Here is a 26,271-nt window from a genome sequence, read left to right on the forward strand (position 1 = left end):
GGAGCTACCTTTAAGGTTATACTTCTTAATAGTTTTGTTCATCCTGGATTTACCACCTTCTTCTTTTTCTCCCTTAAAAAAGGGGAATAGGGAATTCCCTGGTGGTCCAGTGGGTAGGACTCCTCACTTTCATTGCTGAGGGCGTGGGTTTGATCCCTCATTGGGGAACTAAGATCCCACAAGCCGTGCGGTGAGGCCAAAAATTTAAAAAACAAATTAATTAATTAAAAAAAAAAAAAAAGAATGTCAAACAACCAAGTCTCATCTTGGCTCCAGTGTCTTTGGGACCATCTGACTCAATCTTGGTAGGATTAGCGTCAGGAATGTCTCAGGTACAGATTCTAGGGCCAACTTCAAAGCCTTATCAAATATATACGTATATAAACACACATACACACACATATATGTATATACATATATATATAGAGAGAGAGAAACAGAGAGAGACAGCAAGACAGAGAGACAGAGACAGAGAGAAGTGTGATTATATATAGATAGATAGGTAGACCATTTTAGCTCTAGTTTGTAGAACCAAATCTAGAAATGACAGATCAAGTTGTAGAGGGAGTTATGAACCATACTTCTTATTCAACAATGAATAAGTGCCAACAACTATATTTCAACTCCTCCATGTACTCACTGATAGTTACTAATAATAATAGTAAAAATTAATATTCATTAAGCTCTTACAATGTGTCAGGCATTTGTCTTAGAGCTTTACAGGTTTGTTTATTCCTCACACAGTCTTTTTAAGTACAACTATTACTTTCTCCATTTGTAAAATGAGGACACTGCGGTCCTAGAAGGTGAAGTAACTTGCCCAAGGTTATGGAGCTAGTAAGTGGTAGAATAGGGTCTGAATCCAGGTATCTGGAGCCAGACCAGTGCCAGAGAGGCACCATCCCAATAGATCTCCCCAAATATTCTTCCATTTCTTTCCCAACATCAACCCAATTCTAACTCATCAGGTTGCGTGAGATTATATCATAGTCCATGTATTCCAAAGGAAAACATTCCTAAGAAACATTCCTAAGAAACCAAATCAAGAATCAAGAAGAAAATGAAATGCATTTTTTGTAATTTGAAAATGTAAAAGTAAACGTTAAACAGTTGAACAGTTTAGTTGCCTCATTTGTAACAGATGTAGCAGATCATGAGCAGTTAGAGGGAGACATCTATCTCATTGTTGTAATTTTAAAACAAAAAAAATGATTACACAGAACAAAGGCTTTTGATGAAATGGCTTCACCAAAGTATAAACTCTCATCTTACCTCACATATAAAGAAATTGGTACAACTGTGTTGAGAATAATAATATATGACCAGAACGTTAAGAATCCTGAGAACACAGAGTTCTTCTCTCCTTCATTCCAAAAGAGGAACGTTCTGAATTGGTCCCCAACTTGGTTCTCCCAGATTGAATTTCCTATTGCAAGAATAATTCCCAAGCATATCAGAAATCCAAAAATCTGAAATGAGAATAGAGGTCTGGTTAAGGTTAACTTGAATCCCAAACTGGTCATATCAAGGCAATCTAGCACTTCTAAGTCCAAGAAATTGTCATTTGAAAAGCAAGTTATGCAAAGCTCGTCTTACTTATCATTAATCATACAAGCAAAATGTAATATATTTATGTTGGGAACTTGGCTAAATATTTTACATACATTTTCTCACTGAATTCTCCCATTGACTCTCTGAGATAGGAACAAACATTATTCACACTTTACAGGCCAAAACCAAAATAAAACAGAAGCCCAGACAGACTATATAACTTCTTTATGGTCACAAAGCTAATAACTTCACATCCTCTATTTGTGAAGAGTGCATATATTTAAGTGGCTTAAGTAAAGAAGATCATATGTACTGATTTGCTCTGGTCAATCCCCATTTACATCTATTTTCCAGGTGTAATATTAATAATATTCCCTTCTTTCACCTTCAAAAGCATCCTGTTTGAATGATAAACTATATGGTAACCCAAGGAATAAAAGCAAAAGGGAGAAAATATCAGTAATAAAGGAATGTCTCAGACTAGTCAAGTCTCTTGGCTACAGACGTAGCTGCACAATCCTTACTTAAAGTCAACAAGAAAGATAAGGATTAATTAAAATACGGCATGACATATACTAACAGTTTTCAGGTTGCTTCTGAGATTTAAAAAAAAGTAGGAAGCAACCTGAAAACTGTTAGCCGACTCTTACATTGTGATTAGTACCAGTAGTAGCAAAGCAGACATTTTAGAGGTAAAGTAGCTAGGAAGACAGCAAGGCCAGTCCCTTGTAAGTCCAAAATCCCAAACTTGGAAAGGAAGGACACAAAGTCACCAAACATATAACACCTGAGCTGAACACGATGTTCTGGGGACCTTGCTAAGTGTCACCGTGTTAGGAACAGATACCAGTCACTGTTAAGGGAGGAGTGGGGCTAAAAACGGAACGTATTTCTCTCCTATTTCCTTTTTCCTCCAAGAAAGAATATTCAGGCATTCTGGGACTGCCTCCTTTATTCGTTGATGGACAAATTAGGCACATAAGAAGACAAAGTTGGGGAAAACCTGATTTAAAATATTCAAATTAATTAATATATTAATTACTTTAATATATTAATATTAATATACTTTAAGTCAGGAAAACCTAATTTAAATTATATTAGAAAAGCAGGTATTGGAGAAAAGTAATACTGTGAATCCCCCAAATCCTACCAATTTGGTACCTGTCTCACAGTATCCTCTTTCCTTTCAACGGCTAACACTACAAATTAATGGAGGTAAATTACTTTAAGAACATTAAATTTGGTGATGCTTGGTATCAAATGCCCTAATTTAGGATGGACATGGCTTCTAATTCCCCAATGGATCATTCAATTTTCTAGTAGAAAAAGCTAGGACAGTGCCTGCTTCACAACCAGTAAGCTTACTCTGTGGTGGATACATATACAATCCCCATGCAAGCCCTACAGGTGGGCTCAAGGCCGTTTAAATGGGGAATTCTAGAGGTGGGTACAGACTCCTTCTGGGAATGTCCCCTTGGCCTCATGGACTCTATGGGTACGAGAGGAGGAAAGCCCAGGTCTGAGGGTGACACTGAAAGTAAAACACAGAGCCTGGCCAATACTTTGTGCCCCAAAAGAGTTCATTCCCTTTTTTCCTTATTCAGGGTCCCACCATTACGTATCAGTTGAGCAAATATTTACTGAGTGCAGATTCTTTAACGTTGCTTGTGAGTCTGTGATGGGGCTGGTAGGGAAACATGGTTCAAAGTCACTGTCCTTATATTTCAAAGTCAATGTTCTAAACTCAACCCTAATATAAGGAGACAAAGCAATATGACACAAAAGTCAGATAACAATCAGATCCACAGCATGAGACAGCACAAGATTAACCGATGAAAGGGTGGGGTGTGAAGAAGACCTGACTATTTGGAGTTCACAAGTGGTAGAGAAAATAATTTCAAAAAATTCAGAGGAGAAAAAAAATTCAGAGGAAAGAGATAGCCTTGGGCCCAGGAGGTTTCGAAGTCTTCATGAAGGAGGTAAACAGTGACTTGGGCCTCAGAGGATTTATAAGCAGAACCAGCTACATAATTTTCAGGGCCCAGTGCAAAATAAAAATGCAGGACCCCTTCTCTAAAAATTATGAAGAATCTCTGCACAGCAACAACAGATCAATAAGCCAAGTGTGAGGCCCTTCTGAGTGGGGGCCCTGTGTGACTTCACAGGCCACCTATCCATGAAGCCAGCCCTGTCACAAGCTATGTAGAGAGGGCATGAGCAAATGTAACATGACCAAAAGACCAAACTACCTTAAAAATTATGTTTTGTCTTTTAAGAACAAATGGTCTTGCAAGGCCATGAAGGCCTCCATAAGCACTAACCTACGTCTCTACCAATGGTTGAGAAATCATCATCTAGGAAGTAGAAGACAGTAGAACTGGGCACCAAATGCAAAGTCCCCAAATACAAATTCCACAAGGAGAATGTAGATTTCTGAAAGAATGCCCAGAATAATGGAAGAAATATATTAAGATAACAATGACTAATGATAGTGCCTAATTTTGTTAAGGTAACTTACCCATAATACTAGAGTATTCATCAGTCTATCAATGCTTGTCCTCTTAAACTTTGTCTTACCACTGTTCTGCATTAGTTTAGTATCAGGACCTGCAAAAGAAAAAAAAAAAAAAAAGGAAGAAAGAAAAAGATATAACTTTGAAATGATTAGATGATGTATTATTATTATTATTATTAATTCCTACTTATATCAAATGTTTCTGAAAGGAAAATATGTTTTATCAAAATAATTTGACTTTTATTAAGAGCAGGATTATTATGAAGTTGTTTATGATTCTCATCTGGTGGCTTAACAACAATCCTGGAAATTGCAAGGAACTGGTCCTCTTAGAAGGGGATAAATCCAGACATAACTTGCAGCTAAAAGGTTTAAGAAATGCTATTTTTCAAAAATCTGTGTATGGATGTACTTATCGTTTGAAGCAATTAAAGATTAAGAAGTCAGTCAAACTGAGGAATAATTTATAAATGTCTAAAAGAATGTAGTAATAAACACAATTCAGAACACTAAGGTCTGAATGGAGAGTTAAGATAAGAAATCAAATTCTGGATGTGTTTCCCAAAAAGATGTGAGGTGCCTTTAATGGAGAAACTAAAATAACTCCAAACAATACAACAGCAAGTAATTTAAACCTTTATTGTGTATTGTACACTATTTATATAATATGCATTTTTTGTAAGGGCAAGAATTGTCTTAAATTCTTATTAGATTTATTTCAAGTAATTCTCTTAAATCCCATGTTAGATATTTACTAAGTGCCTTGTTCAAGAAATTCTGAGAATTAATTAACTGCTTTAGAGGTTGATTATTAGATGATTAACAAAGAATATTAGATTATACTGCTAAGGAAATTCCTTGCGGACAAAGAAGATGCTCAATAGAAGTGATTACATTTTAATTATATCAGATTTCCCTAGTCTTCCCTCTCCACTTCATCTTTCCACAATTATCACCAATCCATGCAGCCACTTAAAAGCAGAGGAGAAGGGAAAGGGAAGAAAAGAGAGAAGCGGGGCACACATGGAATTATACGCCATTCTAGAGGTCAGGGAAGCATGGGAACATCCTTAAAAGACTCCTTTACTTGAAAGACAAATTGGAGCAAAGATTGGGGTCTCAAACAATTCACTGTCCTGAGTTGGAAATTGTACCCCAGTGTCCTCTTCCCAGCCTCTACTGTGTAAAGGAGACCACCCGCATTTTCTCAGAATCGTTTATTAAAATCATATGGACATTGAGGGTGGGAAGTATTTCTTTTAGTAAAGATCACAAAGAGCAAATAGAGTTTGTGATTGCTAAAAGCTGAAATATTGATAGACCAGTTTCGTGCTAAAAATTTACATTTCTTAGGCATACATACACACACAGACTAGCAAAGAATCCACTGAATGGGTTCTTAAGCACTTATTTAAATATATCCACAGATGTTGATATACACAGCTCTTCTTCCCCTCATAGTCACAGTCCTGAGAGAATTTTCTATACTCAACAGCCTCTTTTTCCTTATCTCCCACTCATTTCTCAAGCTAGGTTCTGGGCCAGTCACTCCACCGAAACAAATGTGGTGTTATCATCAATATCCTCCATGCCTCCTTGGACCTCTCAGCAGCCTTTGACACTGTTGACTACTCCATCCTTTTGAAACACACTCTTTCCTTAGCTCCCATTTTACATGTTCTGCTTTCCCGCCTACCTCTTTGGTAGCTTCTTTTTCGTCTTCCATTTTGCTCATTCCTTTCTTCCCAGCCATTAAATAGTGAGACTTCTTTAGAATCAGGCGTAGGCCACCTTCTCTTCTTTCTCAACCCACCTTCCCTGAGCAACCTCATCTAAGACCACAGCTCCAATTAACATCTGTAGGCCAAATGTATATCTCCAGCTCAGATTGCTCCTCTGAGCCCTAAACTCATATATTTAAATCCATATATTTGATTGCCTATATGATATCTTCACCTGGTCTTTCTAAGGCCCCTCAAGTGGCCCTTGTCAAGCCCACCTTGTGACCTTTCTCCAGGGTTCCTTATCTCAGTGAATGGCACCACTATCCATCCAGTTGTGAAAAGTGGGAGAAACCTAAGAGTCTAGTCTATCGCATCACTCCCACCCTCAATCCGAAGTACCGTCATCTCTCAACTGGACGGTAGTAAAATCCTAGCAACTTTGTCTCCCCACATCTACTCTGCCACCACCCGAATCATACACTTTTTCCAGGACCCTATTTACCAACTTTAAAAATACTGTAGGCAGGAGTGAAACTTTCAAATTTAACACTTACACACACGCCATCTGTTTGAAAAACTTGCAATGGCTTCTGAATGCTCTCAGGATAAAGACCAAAATTCTGGATACAGACCACAGGACCTGTATGATCTTGCCCCTATCCCTGTCTCTAGTCACATGTTCATCTCTATCCTCCAAGTTTTCCATGCTCTACACTGGCCTTCTTAAGCTTTTTGTTTGTTTGTTTGTTTGTTTGTTTTTACCTCCCCAGCCTCATTCCTACCATAGAGCCTTTGCCTATGGCGTGCCTTTTGTCTAGCTTGTTCTTTCCCTTCATATTCCTCCACTACATACTCCTGTGAGTCCAAGTTCTTTTTCTTCAGAGCACTTATCTCAGTTTGAGATTATATACTCATTACTACAATTATTTAAGATTAATGTCTCTCTCTCCTACCAGACTCAAAACCACATGAGTGAAGAGATCGCACTTTTTTGGTTCACATTCTTAATCGCAAATAAGTAAGCAGCATAGTGCCTGCCACATAGTAGGTACTCAATAAATAACTGTTTAATGAATGAATTTATTTATTAAGTACCTGCTATGTTTTAGGCAATGTGCATATGTCCTTTTCACCTATTATCTCACTAAGGCTTAAAACAAGCCAAAAAATTAGGTACTATTATCCTTAGTTCACTAATAATGAAACTCAGGATTAAAGAATTTAAATAACTTGCCTGAGATTTATTTTTTGTCTTGTCTTGTAGCATCAGAGCCAAACTTAAAACCCAGATATATCTAATTCTAAGGCTCTTGCTCTTAACCACTATTTTTAAAGCTATATGAAACAGTCCATTAATTCATTAATTCACTGACTCATTCAAACAATGTGTGTTTAAGACTGTGACTCATTCAGAGTCCAAACAGGAAATAGATGACACATTGATCAAGGATAATTAGAGAAAGGTTTATTTATAAAGGGACTCTTTACAAAAGTGTGAGTGGGTGTATCAGCGGTACAGAAGTAAAAGGTCAATGCAGTAACCAAGGACTTGGTAGCAATCAAGATGTTTCTCTATCTACACCAGAAGGGTAGGATGAGGGAAAGGGGTGGTTATTAGACCCTAAGGAGAGAGTTGTGTAAAGTCTGTAGCCTTTAGAGGAAGAGTGACTTTATGTTGAGGGACCCAGCCAGCTTGAAGGTAGGCAGTCTGGGGGAATAAATACCTTGACCTCAGTCTTCTTCCTTTGATCTCTTCCCAGGGACCCCCAATGATAGGACCAAAGTTCAAGGAAACCTATTAGTGTAAACCATACAAGTCAGCCCCCCAAGGCAGACAAAGAGTGTGAAATGGTGAGAGTAGATCTGGAGGGGCAAATGGAAGACATCCAGCACAAAAACCTACTATGCACCAAGATGGTGCTGACTTCTATGGACGCCTTAAATGAATAAGACTTCTGACTTGTACCCTCAGAAACAGGACTTTCTCCTCTCTTGAGGTAAAGGAAAACCATACCAGGGAGGCATGGCCTAGCTGTTAATGTATATTAAACCCTCATAAATTATAGATTTGTAAAGTAAACCATGTTTGTGTCAACTATACTCCTTGCACAATCATTAATGGCAGGTATAACTAGAGTAATAATACAGAAAGAATAGTTAATAATTTGTTTTGGGTAACTTTCATAAGATCTAGGTGTTCACCTAGAACTAGTTCCCCAAATTAGATGTCTCATGACTTAGGGGTTCTGAGACACTCATTTGTTCAACTCTGACATTGACGAAACCAACGATTCCTCTGCCTGCTGTTATTCTAGTTGAACTTTCTATTAACGTTTGTGCCTAGACTAAAGTCAATGTAGGCATGCTCTGCTTTACAAGTATCTGCCTCTTGAAGACCCCCTGCCAGTGAACATCAAGGTCACATCACAAAAGAGGGTGATGCCCCACTTCTCCCTGCCGAGATCCAAGAGCAGTACATTTTCCCAACTCTCAGCCTATGGAGCAGACAATGTGCTCTGAATTGATGCTGAAAGAAGGGAGACGCAGGGAAGGAAAGAAAATAGCATTTGTCAAGCATCCTCTTCCATGTGCATTGCCTCACTGAGCCTTTACAGTGACTCTCTAATGTACTCATTCTTATCCCCATATTATAGCAGAGAAAACTAAAACTTAGGAAGTTTAAGTAACCGAGGTTTAACATTCTCCAGCTGGTAAACAAATTTAAACCCAGATCTGTCCAATCCAAATTCTGTGAACTATCTGTTACACTTTTTTGGAGGGAGACCTGTCCAACTTACCACTCCACTTTCTTGTGTGTAGGAGCATTTTCCCACAGAGCCAACATTATGAAGGAAAGCTTGACCCCTGAGGGGCTCTCAGCAGCTGTCCTAGCATAACATGCTATAGCTGAACCATACTTCCGAATTAGTCATTCCAAACAAGATCACACAAATGCAAACAAAAGTTTGGGCTACAGCCCACTCCTAGGATGATGTACCCCCCCATTTCTCTAATGATAGGGAGCAAACCAAGAAGGTCCTTCACATCAGAGGACCTCCAAGAAATCTCCCCTTCATTAAATGGAAAGACTAGAGGGGGAAGGTAAAGCGAGGTTAGCGTATAAGCCTAGCACTCTTTTTCTCAGTACAAGATGCAAATAAGGAAATAGATGATCATAGGTTTATTCCCCTGACTAAAGAGTAAAAGCATCTGGTGAAAACATTATGAAACCAGATTCATCCCCAGATAAAACCGTATATACAGCCTCATTTCTAGGGATTTCTCAAGTCCTTACAATGGCAATGCCCCAAGCAGCAAGAGCCTTGCTAACACCCACAGCTGAGAGTATTTAAGAGGAATTGGGAGGATTTCTCTAGATTTGGAACACTTTTGAGTCTTTAATGAACATTTTGTTGCTGTTGAAGGAAGTCAGTTAAGAAGAACATTCCAGTTTTGATTGCACATATAGTCAGTGGGCCCAAAACACATCTTAATTTGGTGTCAAAATAAACAGGATTTTTAAAAAATCAAGGACTGGCAATTGAAGCCATGAGTGAAATTTGAGAGGCTTTACGAAATGGTGCTACTGTAAGCTTCCTTAGCAGGAGAGTGCCATCTTGGGCCCTTAGAGACAAAGTAGAGACAGGAAAAGTGGGAGCAGGCAGAGGAAGAGGCACTCCCCTCCCTCCCCCAAGTCCCACCCCCACCTCCAGCATGCACAGTCTTTCCAGGACCTGCTGACGAATAGTAGAAGAAGCTCTGAAATAGACACAGAAATAACTGCAGGATCTCTAAGAAGGCTTTTCCAAAAGGATTGCTTGAACTTGGCAAACTACAAAATTAACAGCAGAGCTGGGGCTTTCTTTCATGCTCACTCTCCACTTTAAAGGCAGGCTGATTAAGACATATAATGATGGGGGTGATTGAGACGGGGTTAGAGAATGAGAAATTAAACAATAGGCATCATAAATAGTGCTACAATGAACATTGTGGTACATGTCTCTTTTTGAATTAATAGCCAGGACATGGAAGTAACCTAAATGTCTATCAACAGATGAATGGATGAAGAAGATGTGGCACATACATACAATGGAATATTACTCAGCCATAAAAAGAAACGAAATTGAGTTATTTGTAGTGAGGTGGATGGACCTAGAGTCTGTCATACAGGGTGAACCAAGTCAGAAAGAGAAAAACAAATGCTGTATGCTAACACATATATACGGAATCTAAAAAAAATTTAAAATGGTACTGATGAACCTAGTGGCAGGGCAGGAATAAAGACGTAGACATAGAGAATGGACTTGAGGACACGGGGCAGGGAGGGGGAAGCTGGGGTGAAGTGAGAGTAGCGACATACATACACTACCAAGTGTAAAATAGCTAGTGGGAAGCAGCTGCATAGCACAGGGAGATCAGCTTGGTGCTCTGCGATGACCTAGAGGGGTGGGATAGAGAGGGTGGGAAGGAGGCTCAAGCGGGAGGGGATATGGGGACACGTGTATGCATATGGCTGATTCGCTTTGCTATACAACAGAAACTAACACAGTATTGTGAAGCAATTATACTCCAATAAAGATCTATCCAAAAAAATAGAAAAAAAAAAACAGTAGGTATCTAGCATCTGAGTAATTAAGGCCCATGCACTCTTAAGAATAAGTTCATGATGTCAGTGTTTCCTTGCAGAGTGGGGCCACACAAACTATTTCCAGAGCAGCGGTGTCTTATCCTGGTGCCCTGCACTCTGCAGTTAACCCAGAAGGGCACCTTGCACGCAATAAAAGCACAGTGCTCATCCAACCTGGAGAGCCGCAGACTGCTCACACAGATCTCAGGAAGGGCTCTCCCGTAACAGACCCTGGAGAGTTTTCTGTACCTGCAAAAATAACCATTCCAAAACACCAGCTGGTATTTCTCAGGACACAGCCCCTCAGGATTATCTTCTCATTGTTGAGGGAGTGCTCGCTGCCCTTCCAAGAGAGGACTCCGGTGAATTTATCTAGTTTGTTGTTAGGTGCCTCACAGACAACAATCCCTGTAAAATACAAAAAACAAACATCTTTGTGACTCACCTCAAACTCTCTTTAGAGGTCCACAGTACTGCTTTAGCACCCAACTTCTAACATACAGTACATTTTCCTTCTCTTTTGGACAGCACAGTTATATATACGCATATGTACATATATCCTAGGCTGTGCTAGGAAAAATCATCTGGGAGGGGTACAAAGATGGAAATCCATCAGATATTTTGAAACATAATTTTCTGCACTGTCCAAATAAGAACAGAAACCTCAAGAGCCATGGGATGTTTATTCCTCTAAAAAGAAAACAAAATCACTAATCTCTACTTTTGGTTTGTAACAAATGATTTTTGAAAAGATAAAGCGGGGATGATCCTAAAGGTTTTTCTTATTTCATGTCTTTTTATTTTATGTAACTTTCACACAGGTTAAGGTGGCATACTTCCAGTTTCACAACCAAAGTTAACTGGGTCTTTCTAGGCTGATAATCAGAATTTCAGGGTTCCTACTATATTCCACCCCCAAGAAACCTGGGTCTTGTTTGCCACATGTGCCTGAGAATGCGTGTGATTCCTTTCAGCTGTTCTATGCTTCTTATCTTGATTAGATTCAGAGATCTGGGGGCTCTCAGAGGCACCATATAACTTGCCCCAAACTGTCCAGAAGATGTTTCTAGTTTTTTTTAATACCAAGCCCATTCCAAACTAAGGGCATGCCCATTCTAAATCAATGAATCAATTCGTTCCATTATTTCAATAAGGAAATACACTTTTAGGGTGAGGGTTCTCTTGATAGAAAAACAAACCAGAAATAATCTTTCATGGACCCTGTCACAAAATATATCTATTAGATTCAAGTACATTTGCATTGCAAACGGTTGGGGTTAACTTTTTATAAGTTATGAGTACAAAGATTTGAAAGACAGAGAGAGAGAGAGGAAGAAAAAGAGAGAGGGAAGGAATGAAAAAGGAGATTGAGGGTAGATCCAAACAGGGTTCAAGCCAGCCAGGGGTAAGATTAGTGTCTACAAAATGCTCTCTTGAAAACAATAAAAATACATTTATTTAATCAGAAGCCAAAAGGGTAGATTGCAACATAAAAAGTGTCATTTGGAAAATGAAAAAAGGAAGCACATTTTCAGCATTGACGGAAGGGAGGAGAGGCCAGCCAGGCCTACAGAACCTTGTACTGCACTGTTACACCCCTAACAAACACCTCCTGAACCTAGAGCCTTCTTAGATGGGCTCCCTTCCTTAGTAGGATGATATCTTTTCCTTTTAAAACTCATGGACCGAGGTGACAGCAGCCAGTTTTCACATGGCCTGATCACTCCTAACCAACCAGATTACTAATATTCATAGATCTTGCTTGAAAAAACAAAAACAAGAGTCTGGAAGGAATGAGAGACTCGAGGGCTCCAGGCTGCTTTGCCAACTCCATCTACCTTTCTCCAGTATCATAAAAGTGTCACTGCCTGAACACCCCCAATTGGGACACACACTGGCTTCCTCCCAGACATCCACTGCTAACTGTGAGCGTGCTGGCAGGAGGATTTGGATGAGGCTAAATAACCTGTACAAAGTCACTTTTTAGACGAAGGGAAGTGGCCAAGTCCTTGTTTGCTCCCATTACAGCATATATCACAGATATTCAAAAGTAAATGAAAACTGATTTCAACTGGCCCAAGTTGTTTAGACAATTACATTGTAGAAGAGGAGACTTTTTCTAAACTCTAAGAATTCAGTATCTTTTTTTCTTGACCAATAATATACATTCCTGAATTTTGTAGAACCTTGAATTGGGTGTCACCAGCAAAACCTACATAAAATTATGGGTCGACAGCAACCCTCAAAGCTTATTCCAAATTCTTGACCCAAGACTCAATTTCTCAGGCTTCAAACTTGGCCACTAAAAAAAAAAAAAAAAAAAAAAAAAAGTGCTTTGGGCAAAAACAACATGATACACAGTTCCTGCCAACAGGAATATAAAAAACAGGCTCATTTGATCATTTTTACTGTCGTAAGCAAAGACTGACATGGAGGCAAATACAGCCTTGAACATGTTGGCTCGCTCCTCCCTGGCCCCAAGGCTCATCCACTTCTGGCCTGACACCAAGGGTGTGGTTCTAGACAGAAACAGGCAGTAAGGCCAAGGGGTTCTGCCTCAGTTTTTGGAAGCCAAACTCCAATTCAGCCCTTCTGGAAGAGTGTGGGCCCAGTGATTTAAATACATACTAAATACAGGGCCTAGTCAAAACAAAGTGGCAAGAACAAAGCCAAACTACTTTTTTTTTAACTTTAGAAGTGCTCAGCCTCCCCCTTTTAGCCCTGTTAGCACAAAACACAAGCTTCCCAATGTCTCTTCTGCCTCTTTCCAAAAGGGGTGAGCAGGTTTCTTTGAAGGGAGCACTGGATTCACTTCTATATCCCCATAACCCATCATACTGGCTCCATAATAGGATCTTAATAAATACTTGTTGGGGAGATGGATGGAAAGATGGTTTTAAGAGAGAGACTGGGAGATGATATAAGTATTAGAGTAGATCTAAGATGAATGAAAGAAGTGGTATATTTCTATGGTAATATGATAAAGGGGATTGGAAGACCTAATCGCCCAGCCACAATGGGGGACTTAGGTTGTCCTAACTCTAAAGGGATACAAATAGATCTGAAAACACTGAAAACAAGGTGGGCAACTTAAAGCACATCAGAAGCAATCAAAACCATATTCCTCTCATAAAGCAAAATAAGGACTAGAGAAAAACTGTAGGACCTTTCTTCCCTTTGCTAATTGTGTCAGAGAGTTAAGAGGCAGTAAACAGATGACAATGGATGAGAAAACAGTTTAGGAAAAATAGCATTGTTTCTCACATAATTATTCACTGAACACATGTTTAGAGAACAAAGTCATCTTTAATGAACAAGAAAATAACTGGGAAAAAAATCATGTCAATAATGAAGTATAAATATAATGAAACTAGCTAGTCACAGTTGTTTGCTTCTCTGAAGATAACAGACGTGTAAGCAGATAGCAATTCATCCAGTTTGCAATCACACAGAAATACTCTAGGCCATACCGAACAAAATCCACAAGATTTCACTCCGAACCCTGCGAACCCTGCCGGCATTCTAAATTTAGTCAGCTGGATTGTTGGTTAATTACCATCCTAATAACCTTCTCAAACTAAAGTGTTTATCTTAAAGTGGAAATCTATAGTTTATCATGAAAATGGAATTCAGTACCCAATACTTCAAGATTTTTCCAGAGCAGTTGGCTTTATTTCTTTATGGATATTATTATTAGCAATGCTTCTTGATTATCTGCGCTACAACTCTTCCCTAAGACAATTATCTATTAAATAAGACATCCTGGGACTTCCCTGGTGGCGCAATGGTTAAGAATTCGCCTGTCAATGCAGGGGACACGGGTTCGATCCCTGGTCCGAGGAGATCCCCCATGCTGCGGAGCAACTAAGCCTGTGCATCACAACTACTGAGCCTGTGCTCTAGAGCTTGCGTGCCACAACTACTGATCCCACGAGCCACAACTACTGAAGCCCGCATGCCTAGAGCCCATGCTCCACAACAAGAGAAGCCACCGCAATGAGAAGTCCATGCACCACAACATACCGCAATGAAGAGCAGCCCCTGTTCGCCACAACTAGAGAAAGCCGGCACGCAACAATGGAGACCCAACGCAGCCAAAAATAGATAAATAAATAGGTAAATTTAAAAACAAATAAATAAGACATCATCACTGCTGTTCAAGAGTTTCTCCAGCCAAGAGCTTCTTAGCGTTTAGAAGACTGCCCCCTACTATTGCCCTGATGATTGTGATAAATATTTATTTTTTCTTAGAAAGAAGAATGTCACCTTCCCATTTTCTAAAACCTCATTATTCTTCAACTATTAAGCCTTAGCCACCCATCATCACCACCATAATGGCCACATCAACACCAGCAGTAAAGAGAAGAGTTATTCCTCCTTGTCTTCACAAGGCATCTATGACTTACACAGTCACATCAGCTTTGTTGTTAGGCTGTGCTTCTGTCCAGGTGAATAGGAAACATATCTGATAAGTTTAAAAAGTCACAAGATGCTAACCAAGCCTTTCTGTGTGTTTGTTTGTTTGTTTAACCAAAAAGAGATGCTTGTTTTTCTGTGTTTTAATTACACACATGCTCTTCTTTAGAAAGGCTCACAAAAACACACAAAGATTCCTGAAATAAAGAGTCAACCAAGGGGGCTTCCCTGGTGGCACAGTGGTTGAGAGTCCTCCTGCCGATGCAGGGGACACGGGTTTGTGCCCCAGTCCGGGAAGATCCCACATACCACGGAGTGGCTAGACCTGTGAGCCGTGGCCGCTGAGCCTGTGCGTCCGGAGCCTGTGCTCCGCAATGGGAGAGGCCACAACAGTAAGAGGCCTGCGTACCGCAAAAAAAAAAAAAAGAGTCAACCTTTCCCTCGTTCGAAACTCAGTATTAACAGTCATACAAAATATGTAAACTTGTCATATTTGCAAAAAACAGATCTTAGTCCAGCCAGTAACAATATGCAAAAGAGTCTTAAGCACATTTGGACAATTTACATCCGTGGCTTTCCCCAAGGCATAAGAATGACCAGTTTACAAATGTATAATTGAAACTATTTCCAGTTATTATTTGTAAATCTTGTCAATTCCTGTAAGACTTCAACATAAAAATTCAAGATCCACTCTATTTTTATACTTGTTATAATTTTAAGTCAAGTTATATATCTTTTTTTATAAAATTCAACAGACTACATATCATTTTTTTCTGATGTTTGAAATGTATAAAAATATTTATATGAGAACTTTTCAAATAAATGGATTTACCTACCAAAACCCACCTCTGTCTTGCATGTGCTGGTCTCTATGTTTGGCCAGCTCTCCTATGAGCTCTTCTCGGGGATCCTGACATTCAAGAACACTGAGAACATTTGCTACTTTTTAAAAACATGATGATGTCATCTGAGTCCTGGATGGACTTGATCTCTGGAAATTCATTTTGCATTTTCAGGTTTCAAATATTCTTGAAATGTGTATCTTACCCTGATCAGGAGCTAAGCAGTCATGCTGATTCCCCTGACTCTCCCATGCTGCCTTTCTGCTTGCAGTTTAGAGCCTCTCATGCCCTTTCATAGACTAGGCTTTGCCAGCAGTCCTAGGTTCATATTCTAACTCCTCCACTTAGTAACCCTGGGACCTTGGGAAAGTTATTCAATTTATCTAGGATTCAAATTCCTTGCCCATAAGTTGGAAGTAATAATAATCTCTTCCTCCCAGGCCTGTAAGGATTTAGTAAGATAATATGTGCAATTACTTAGCATGGTGCCTGGTACATAGTGAGTACTTCTTCATGTGTCAACATCATGTGTAGGGCCTGAGAACTTTAGGACTTTTATCTAATTAAAGGCTTCTTTGGGAATGAGCTCTTGTTCAAGTCTGTCTTCTCCCCTGGGCTATAAGTGCTCTGAAAGCAAGGCCTGTATCTGACCTATTAACCACTGTTTCCCCAGGCTTACTAAACACTGTATCCCCTTGCCATTGTGTTAAATATACATTTAGTGCATAAATGAACAGGTGACTGAGTGAATGGATAAAAGAAAGAAAAGAATGAATGAAAGCTCATGCCATGCCTGGGCTGCTCTGGTGGCGCAGTGGTTAAGAATCCGCCTGTCAATGCAGGGGACATGGGTTCCATCCCTGGTCCGGGAAGATCCCACATGCCACTAAGAGCAACTAAGCCCGTGTGCCACAACTACTGAGCCTGTGCTCTAGAGCCCTCCAGCCACAACTGCTGAAGCCCGTGCGCCTAGAGCCCATGCTCCGCAACAAGAGAAGCCACCGCAACAAGAAGCCCTTGCACCGCAACCAAGAGTAGGTAGCCCCTGCTCGCAGCAACCAGAGAAAAGCCTGCGTGCAGCAACAAAGACCCAATGCAGCCAAAAATAAATAAATAATTAAAAAAAAAAAAAGTAGTCTGAAGTGACAATCTTTAAAAAAAATAAATAAAAGCTCACGCCATGCCTAAAGAGGCCACCAACAAGATACTGTCCTTGGGTTTAAGAGCAAAAGTGGGGAGGCGGGGTGACTTACAAGAGACATCCTGGAGCCCTACCCATCTCAGTTTTGACTCTTGGTCTTGTCCCCAGTTTGGAGTTCCCAGTGGGGACTTCTCTAGGGTTAGGACTGGGAAACTCAGGTCTTCAGCTACTTAGAAGATGTGATATGTCCTTATGACACAAGGACAAAAAACTGTAGTTTGGTGTTAAGAAAGTATTTTGACAAATCTCAGAAGAAAAACCACATGGTAACTAGAAGCAAAAATAAGACCATACCCAGATCTTCCCAGAAGTCACAAGCTAAAAGATATTCTTAGCACAGACAGAAAGGGCATGCCTCACACATGTCTCATCTATTAGACCTTGCCATAGCCAGGCAGGGCATTTCCAAGTGTACACAGTGCTGATATCATACTTTTAATTTAAGCTAAAAGATGCAATATCTGGTTTTAATTCCCATGATTCAAGGAAATCTGTTTTTAGTCACCAGAAGAAAATCTGAAATCTACTGATACCCCATTATGACAAAGGTTAACAGAGGAGACATAAAAGAGGGGATAGAAGAAGACTGGAGGAGTAAAAGGATCAAAAGAACCTTGATAATACATGTGAAGATGTGTTATAATTCTACATACTTTGTATTGCATCTTGTCCTTAGGGGTGCTTAATGAATAAACTTAATAAACTAATTAATAGAGAGTGATGAAAACAGAAAAGATAAAAAATAACAGAAAAAGAGACAATGTGGGTAGAGGAGATAAGTAAACTAAAATAAAGAGTGAAAGAGGAAGATGTAAAGAGAATAGTTAGAAATAATGCAAAAACAGAGGAAAGAAAAATGGTGAAATGGGGTCATTAGAGAAATGTGTGTATATAGTATACCGTGTGTGAATGTGTGTGTCACAGAGGCAGGGAGAGACTGAACTTAAAACTAGGGCTCGGAGAAAAGGAAATGAAGGAAAAGTTGAAGGTTATAAGAAAGCAAAAGCAATTGTGGGAAGGATTTGGGGTTTGTTAACTGTCCCAACTCTTTCAAAAACTTTTCCACATCTTGCATCACTCTCTTCGTCTTTAAATTTGGCTGCCAACAGGGGAAATCTAATTTGTATATTGGATCTAATTTACAGTATTTCCCCCTAATCTCTCCGTTCACTTTCGAATGCTTTCTTGGAAATATCATATATATATATATATATATATATATATATATATATATATTTTTTTTTTTGCGGTACGCGGGCCTCTCACTGTTGTGGCCTCTCCCATTGCGGAGCACAGGCTCCAGATGCGCAGGCTCAGCGGCCATGGCTCACAGGCGCAGCCGCTCCGCGGCATGTGGGATCTTCCCGGACCGGGGCACGAACCCGTATCCCCTGCATCAGCAGGCGGACTCTCAACCACTGCACCACCAGGGAAGCCCAAGAAATCATATTTTAATATGGCTAAACCCACGGAACATCAAATTGCCTTGAACTTTAAGGTAGATTGAAATTCAACCCAAGATTTAAGAATGAAAGAGTAACTTTAGCAGAAATCTGGTATTTAGCCCAGAAGCGTACCAGCCTCAAAAATTTGGCATTACATCTTCTCTGAAAAGTGACCACAGTTTACGTATAAATGAGAGAAAAGAGGGGTCTGTGTTGCCTTTATTTGGGAAAACAATTATATGTTGGAGATTTGGTGAATTATCTGTGCTATGTGAAGCAAATTCAGGCCACAACTATTAAGTAATAATTATTAATACACTTTTAAAATAAAGTTTATGAAGCATTAACAAAAGACTATTTATATATATATGCAAATCCTCTGACCTCTCAGGACCTGTTATCCCATCTGTGATAAAGGAATTAGTTTAGGTATTTTCCTGTTTCAGCCCAAGCAGCACCACGTGTATTGGTTTAAATTTGGGATTTTTGTGTTAAATTGTGTTTGGAGAAAAGATTCTGAAGATAAGACATTGTAAAACCACCAGATGACCCCTCTCCTAGCCACTGCCCTCCAGCAGAAGGGGACCCAACACCCTTGCTTTGCCTTACAAGTTCCCATCAGGAAGCCTCCTCCTCACCCCATCGTTTCACACTCCACTCTCAATCCCTTACCTTAGGCCACTCCTTTGCTCTATCAAGTCTCTCTGGGGCCTGAGGCTGATCCTTTCCCCCATTCTCCGGCACCTGTGACCATTTATTCTTGCATTCAGCAAGTATTTTTTGAGCTTTGTTCTAGGGACTTGGCATATATCAGTGAGCAAAACGAAGATCCCTGTGCAGCTTCCATGGCAGCAGGTAGCGATCGACAATAATAATAAACAGAAAATAAGCAGTTTGTAGAGGATGCCAGATGGTGATAAGTGCTATGAGAAGAAAAAGTCAAGCAGGGAAAGGGGGACTAAAACTATAAGGAGTCATGCTGAGAAGGAGGATTCTTGGCCCCATTCCTGCAGTTCCAAGTAAGAAGTCTACCTAGGGCTTCCCTGGTGGCGCAGTGGTTGAGAGTCTGCCTGCCGATGCAGGGGACACGGGTTCGTGCCCCGGTCCGGGAAGATCCCACATGCTGCGGAGCGGCTGGGCCCGTGAGCCATGGCCGCTGAGCCTGCGCGTCCGGAGCCTATGCTCCGCAGCAGGAGAGGCCACAGCAGTGAGAGGCCCGCGTACCGCAAAAAAAAAAAAAAAAAAGTCTACCTAATCCAGCCTGGCCCTTTATACACTACCCTGGAACTGACCTATGGTCAGAGGATGCGTGTGGTAGAGACAGTACTCAACAAATATCCATACTCGTTATTTCCCAGCCTCCCTTGCAGTTAGGTCAGGCCCATGTGACCCACGCTGGCCAACGAAACGTGAGAGGAAGAGCAGTTGAAAGTCAGTTTGTCTCTTTCATCTCATCCTTACTGTGATGTGCTCACCTTAAAGGGCATTAGTCTAGGCATCACGGCTACAAGAAGAAGAAGGCCACCCAACCTGCATCAGATGTGATATGAGGAAGAAATAAACTTCAACTGTTTCTGTCACTATGATTTCAGGGCTGTTTGTAACTGAATCATAGTGTAGGCTATCTGTACCAGTATCTGTGAAAGAAAATGAACTGGTAATTATAACATCATTTTCTTCTTTTTGATGGTAAAGTAAGCAAAAAGCCATGAATTTTTACCTCCTCATAAACTGACAGAGGTGTAAAGGTACAATCCTGCCAGGAAAGAAATGAGTAAATTACATTTAGCTTTTGCCCTTTTAGGACTCCATAAATATTCTATGACATATTTTAAGAAAGTATTTTGATTCATCAGCACAATTTACTTTTCTTGGATTCATGTAACAGTAACATTTCATTGAAAAAAATACTTAGTAGAAAATGTGTAATTTGTTTTAATCTAATCAACATATTTCTTGGGCCATTCAGTTTCCTGGTTATTCCCTTGACTTAAATCTCACACTGGAGGAACAATTTGTTTTCTATAAACGTTTTCTACAACGCCACTCATTTAAGAAAGACTAAAATATTAACAGAATCAGAGGGAGTTTACAAGCAAATGCAAAGCACAGGCAGTATAAACTCTAAGCTGTCCACTGAGAAACTTTAAAATTAAATTTGCCTGTGCTCTAACTCATGGGATCATGCTAAGACCCTTGTCCACATTTTCCTTTAGTGGACTCCAAAGAAAACATTTTGAAAGATAGTCTGAAACTCATAAACATTTGTTAATAAATAAAACCAATCTATAAGGAAATACTGATATTCAAGGCCAGACCTATAAGTGTGTAAAGCAAGAAACCACTGAGGGGCGCCAGAAAGACCCAAAGATTCTCCCACAGTCTGTCAGGGTGCCTAGAATCCTACCATTAATGGATCTCTGCTTTGACTCGAAGGATTCTGTTTCTCTGCAACAGCTTTAACAGAAAAGAACAACACAGCTGGAGTAGAACAGGCAAGAGAGAACATGCTGAGGAGCAGGGGACTGGGTTGAATGATGTGAAGATGGTGATAGCAAAACCATGGTCTAAAATAAAGTACAACAGCTGACCAACTGATTAATAAATCAGAATATTCTCCTAGAACACCTGCTATCTTTAAGACATTATACCAGGCACTCTGAAAGACACAGAAATATATGAGGCAGGATTACTGTCTTCATGAAGTCTGCAGTCTAGTGTTTGGCCTTTGTTATGGAGCCAGAGAATGGATGGCTGGTTAAAGCTAGAAATATGAGTGTGGCCTGTATTCATCCTCAGCATGTCTGCATAAGGCTCCAAGGAGATCTAGGTCAGGCAAGTGAAGAGTATCGTGGGACTAGAGAGAACGAGATCTAGAGAAGAGGAAACAAGGATGAAAGGAACGATGAACTGATAAAGCCATTCTCCCCTTGGAGAGTAAAAGAGTAAAACACTTTTACTCTTTAGTGTGAGAAGAGATTACAGGCTTTGATGCCTGCAGAATTTCATGTCCTTCCACCAAATAAAAAGAAACATAAATTGAATTTCATATAATTAGTTTGTTACATTGCTTTGTTACAAAAGCTTTTTGAGATTTTTGTCAGTTTTAAACACTTACCATCAAACTTTGCAAGTCTGCTAATATCTGCTCCAAGTTCTGAGGTAACTGATAGCGCATGGCGCACTTTAAGGTTCGTTTCCCTGTGAAATTAATTGACATGGCGTGAACTTTTAAATGGAACAACCCAAGAGCATCTCACACAAAGCCATCAGGGACACTTCAGCAATCTCAGCACATGCAAAATCCAACACAAGAGATTCAAGAAACTCCCTCTGAATGTCATTCACACCTCCCACACTACCTCTGGAAAATGGACAGGGCTTTGCAGGCTCCTAAGAGCTGGCATTCCACCCACGGCACATCTGTGTAACAACAGAGTAATCTGTTTTGCTATTTGAAAAAACAGAGGATGTAATAAATATGCTTTCATTCAAACCTACTTAGACATCATGCATGAGTTACAAAACACATTAGGAATGGGAACACAGTTGCCAAAAAAAGGAGGCCAGTATCACTCCAGAGTCTGCTATCTATGTAGGAGTTTTACTTGTAAGAGATGGTCATGGCTATTTCACAGTAGCTGAAATTCAAATGGGAAAAGGAATACAGCTTTCTTTTTCTTGGAGAGTCAAGCCAAGAATCCCATAAGTCTAGAATCACACAACTAGACAAGAACTAAGTAGATCACAGTGAGCTGGTCATCTTCTTCCAGGCAAGACCACATATACACTGGACAGATGGCTCTCTGGTATTCGTGAAATGACCAGCAGTGAAGATTCTATGACCATCACTAAAGTCTTGTGTTTAAAGAGTTTGCAATGCCAGTTTCCTCACTGAGTTCAACCTAATTCTCTTCTACCGTAACTTAAGATCATCTGTCAGAGTTCTACCTTTATGGGATGTTTAGTAGTGGGCTAATTCAGTCAACAAATATTGACTGAATATATACCATAGTCACTCATGAACCTCAATGCAGCCACTAAAGGTTACTGTCCTCTTGCAGGAAACAAGTGGTAGGTAAAAAAGCAAATATCGCCTTTTAGAAGTACATGCCAAACCGTGAAATAATTGAATTTAGAGAACTGAGCAGGTACCTGAGACTGCATTTAATCTAAACTTCCCATGAGTGAGCTTCACAATCATGTTACAACAATATATACCCAGCCCAAGGAATGCCCATTGGTGAAACACCTTTCTGCATGAAATATTAAGTTGAATGTATAATTGAAATGTCTTTGTTTAAAAGTAACCTTATTGATCTAAATCTATCAATTCGTAGGAGGCAGAGATGTGTAGGGATTGAAATAGTCAAGAATAACTTCATAATTGAGGCAGATATTGAGCTGGGCTTGATGGAAAAGAGTGAGACAGTGGTGTTGAGGTTAAAGGACCGAAATGAGTTGGGTCATTTAAACGACTTTTCAAATAATTGAAACAGTCAGTCACACCAGCTGGACCAGACAGCCCTCGTTCCATGACCATAAATCCCGTCACTCATCAAAGTTCATCATCATCACGTTAAGTTACTTCCTCAGGATTCTCTGTACCAGCTCACTTCCACCTTCAGATGTGGAAGCTAAAGGGGAAGAATAATCACACATAGACCTTACTGATTAAAAAAAAGTTCCTTTTCCAAAACTCCTGATTACTACCTTCATACTCTTCCTTAATCTGCCTCAATATCTTGATAAACTTCAAAATGATTCTCAGCATAAGAAACAATACAGAAAGATCCTTTGTACCCTTTACTCAATTTCCCCTCTGGTACCATCTTGCAAAACTATATCACAATATCATGAGCAGGATACTGACATTGACAGTCAAGATCCAGAACATTCCCATCACCACAAGGATTCCTTCAGTCTCCCTTTATGGACACACTCACTTCCCTGCCTCCTGAAACCCATCTTTAACTCCTAGCAATCCCTAATCTGCTGTCCACTACTCTAATTTTACAGTGATGTTACATAAATGAAATAATACAGTATGTGACCCTTTGGGATTGGCTTTTGTCCACTCAAAATGATTCTGTGAAGATTCATCCAGGTTGTCGCATGTATCAATAGTTCATTCCTTTTTATTGCTCAGTAATATTGCACGATATGGATATACCACAGTTTGTTCAACCACTCACCTGTTGAAGAACATATAAGTTGTTTCTAGCGTTTGGATATTACAAATAAAGCTGCCCCAAACATTTGTATATAAGTTTTTGTGTAAACATATGTCATTCCTCTGGGATAAATGTCTGGGAATGAAACTGCTGGGTGATATGGTAGTTACATGTTTAGCATTTTAAGAAACTGCCAAACTCTTTTCCAAAGTGATTGTAGCCTTTTACATTCCCATCAGCAATGTGTGAGTGACCCTGTTTCCCAACATCCTTGCCAGCATTTAGAGTTCTCACTATTTTTTCTTTTAGTTATTCTGATAGGTGGGAAGTGATATGTCATTGTGGTTCTAATTTTAATATCCCTAATGGCTAATGTTGTTGAACATCTTTTCGTGTGCTTATTTGCCATCTGTATATCACCTTTAGTGAAATGTCCCTTCATGTCATTTGCCAATTTTCTAACTGGATTGTTTAGTTTTTTTACTGTGGGGTTTTGAGGATTTTTAATATTTTCAAGATACAAGTCCTTTGCCAGGTAGATAGGTTGCAAATATTTTCTCCTAGTCTGTACCTTATTTTTTCACCCTCTTAACAGGGTCTTTTGCACAGAAAAAACTTTTAATTTGATGAATTCCAGTTTGTCAAATTTTCCTTTTATGTATTACGCTTTTGGGATCAAATCTAAGAACTCTTTGACTAGCCCTAAATCTTGAAGATTTTCTACTATGTTTTTCTCTAAAGATTTTATAGTTTTGTTTTGTTTATTTGTGGTACGCGGGCCTCTCACTGTTGTGGCCTCTCCCGTTGCGGAGCACAGGCTCCAGACGCTCAGGCTCAGCGGCCATGGCTCACAGGCCCAGCCACTCCGCAGCACGTGGGATCTTCCCGGACGGGGGCACGAACCCGTGTCCCCTGCATCGGCAGGCGGACTCTCAACCACTGCGCCACCAGGGAAGCCCCTATAGTTTTATATTTTACATTTGAATTCAGTTTCCTTAATAGCTACAGGGCTATTCAAATTATCCACTTCATATTGGATGGGTTCTGATAGTTTGTTTTCCGATGAAGTGGTCCATTTTATCTACTTTGTTAAATTAATGTATATAGAGTGGTTTGTAGTATTTCCATATCCTTTTGATGACTTCAGGATCTGTCATAATATCCCCTGGTTCATTCATGATATTGTTAACTTGGGTCTTCTCTCTTTTTTTCTTTCCCTGTCTTCTTAAAAGTTTGTTTATTTTATTGATGTTTTCAAAGAACTAGCTCTCTGTTTCATTGACTTTTCTCTATTGTTTTTCTATTTTCAAATTCATTGGTTTCCACTCTTTATCTCCTCCCTTCTGCTTGATTTGAGTTTATTTTGCTATTTTCTAGGTTCATGAGATGGAAGATTAGATCATTGATTGGAGGCTTTTTCTCTTTTCAAGCGTATACATATAGGGCTATAAATTTCCCTCTTAGCACTATTTTAGCTTCTGCCCAGACCAAGGGTAAGATCATACAGGCTGAACTCTATTTGGATAGCTCAATACAGCATTTATTTTGAAAGCAGTGGCTAAAACCATGGGCTCTTTGGTCAGCTGCCAGGTTTGAGTCCTGGCTTCACTCTCTAGAAGTTTGGGACAAATTATTTCATCTCTCTAAGCCTTCATTTTCTCACCTGTACAACAGGGCTTATATAGTACCTACGTTAGGATTAAATGATGAAATTCATCTAAAGCACACATATAGTATCTTTAAAATGTAAGCATTCAATAAATATTTTGATGTCAGACAGACAAACTGAATCCACTGAAACAGAATTACTATACAGTCTATAACTAAATTCCAAATTAGCATCCATGTCAAAACTGCATCCTACTCCATTTCTCTCTTATCTCTCTACATCTTCATTTGACCCAGTTCCAAAAGTTGCCTTCTAAAGTAACATCAGTCCTCTTTCTTCAAGGGATCTTTTCCCAGCTGCTCCACGGCATGTGGGATCCTCCCGGACCGGGGCATGAACCCGTGTCCCCTGCATTGGCAGGCAGACTCTCAATCACTGCGCCACCAGGGAAGCCCTCTTCAAGAGATCTTGATTGTCACTCCTCTCATTTTCCTTAGACAATCACTTGAAATTAAAAACAAACAAACAAACAGAAAACCCTTCCAGGGAATCTCAGTGAAAAGTCCCTGTGTAAAGCTATTTACGTATATATGTTTAGCTCGCTGTTTCTGAAAGAAATAAATTTAAGAGAAAAAACAGAGGCTTCACAAGATCTGCAAAGTAATTAGCAAATGGACTTTGCAATTTAGAGTCTTATTTCTTCCAAGAAAGTAAAATGAAGCATTAGGGCCTTTTTAGATTTTTTTTTTGATTGAAATAGCGTTGATTTACAATATTTCAGGTGTACAGAAAAGTTCTTCAGTTATATATATATATATATATATATATATATATATATATATATACATATATATATTCTTTTTCAGATTCTTTTCCATTATAGGTTATTACAAGATATTGAATATAGTTCCCTATGTTATAAAGTAGGTCCTTGTTGTTATTTATCTATTTTATATATAGTAGTGTGTATCTGTTAATCTCAAATCCCTAATTTATCCCTCCCCCCTTCCCTTTGGTAACCATAAATTTGTTTTCTATGTCTGTGAGTCTATGCTTTGAAATAAGTTCCTTTGTATCATTTTTTTTTAGATTCCACGTATAAGCGATATCTTATGGTACTTGTCGTTCTCTGTCTGACTTACTTCACTTAGTATGATAATCTCTAGG

The 26,271-nt window shown here is 39.5% G+C and overlaps 1 protein-coding gene across 1 annotated transcript in view; it reads right to left on the reverse strand.

Moving 5' to 3' along the window:
• The window catches only part of ATP8B4 (ATPase phospholipid transporting 8B4 (putative)), a 180,134-nt gene that overhangs the window by 99,632 nt on the left and 54,231 nt on the right, over nt 1-26,271 (reverse strand). Inside the window, exons 7-10 of the mRNA XM_065871723.1 lie at nt 21,440-21,522; nt 10,667-10,825; nt 4,070-4,158; nt 1,273-1,469 (exon numbers count right to left, since the gene is read on the reverse strand). Of these exons, the coding sequence (XP_065727795.1) occupies nt 1,273-1,469; nt 4,070-4,158; nt 10,667-10,825; nt 21,440-21,522 (528 nt within the window). The remainder of the gene's footprint in view (nt 1-1,272; nt 1,470-4,069; nt 4,159-10,666; nt 10,826-21,439; nt 21,523-26,271) is intronic.

Source organism: Phocoena phocoena, chromosome 2, assembly GCF_963924675.1.
Source record: "Phocoena phocoena chromosome 2, mPhoPho1.1, whole genome shotgun sequence".
NCBI lineage: Eukaryota > Metazoa > Chordata > Mammalia > Artiodactyla > Phocoenidae > Phocoena > Phocoena phocoena.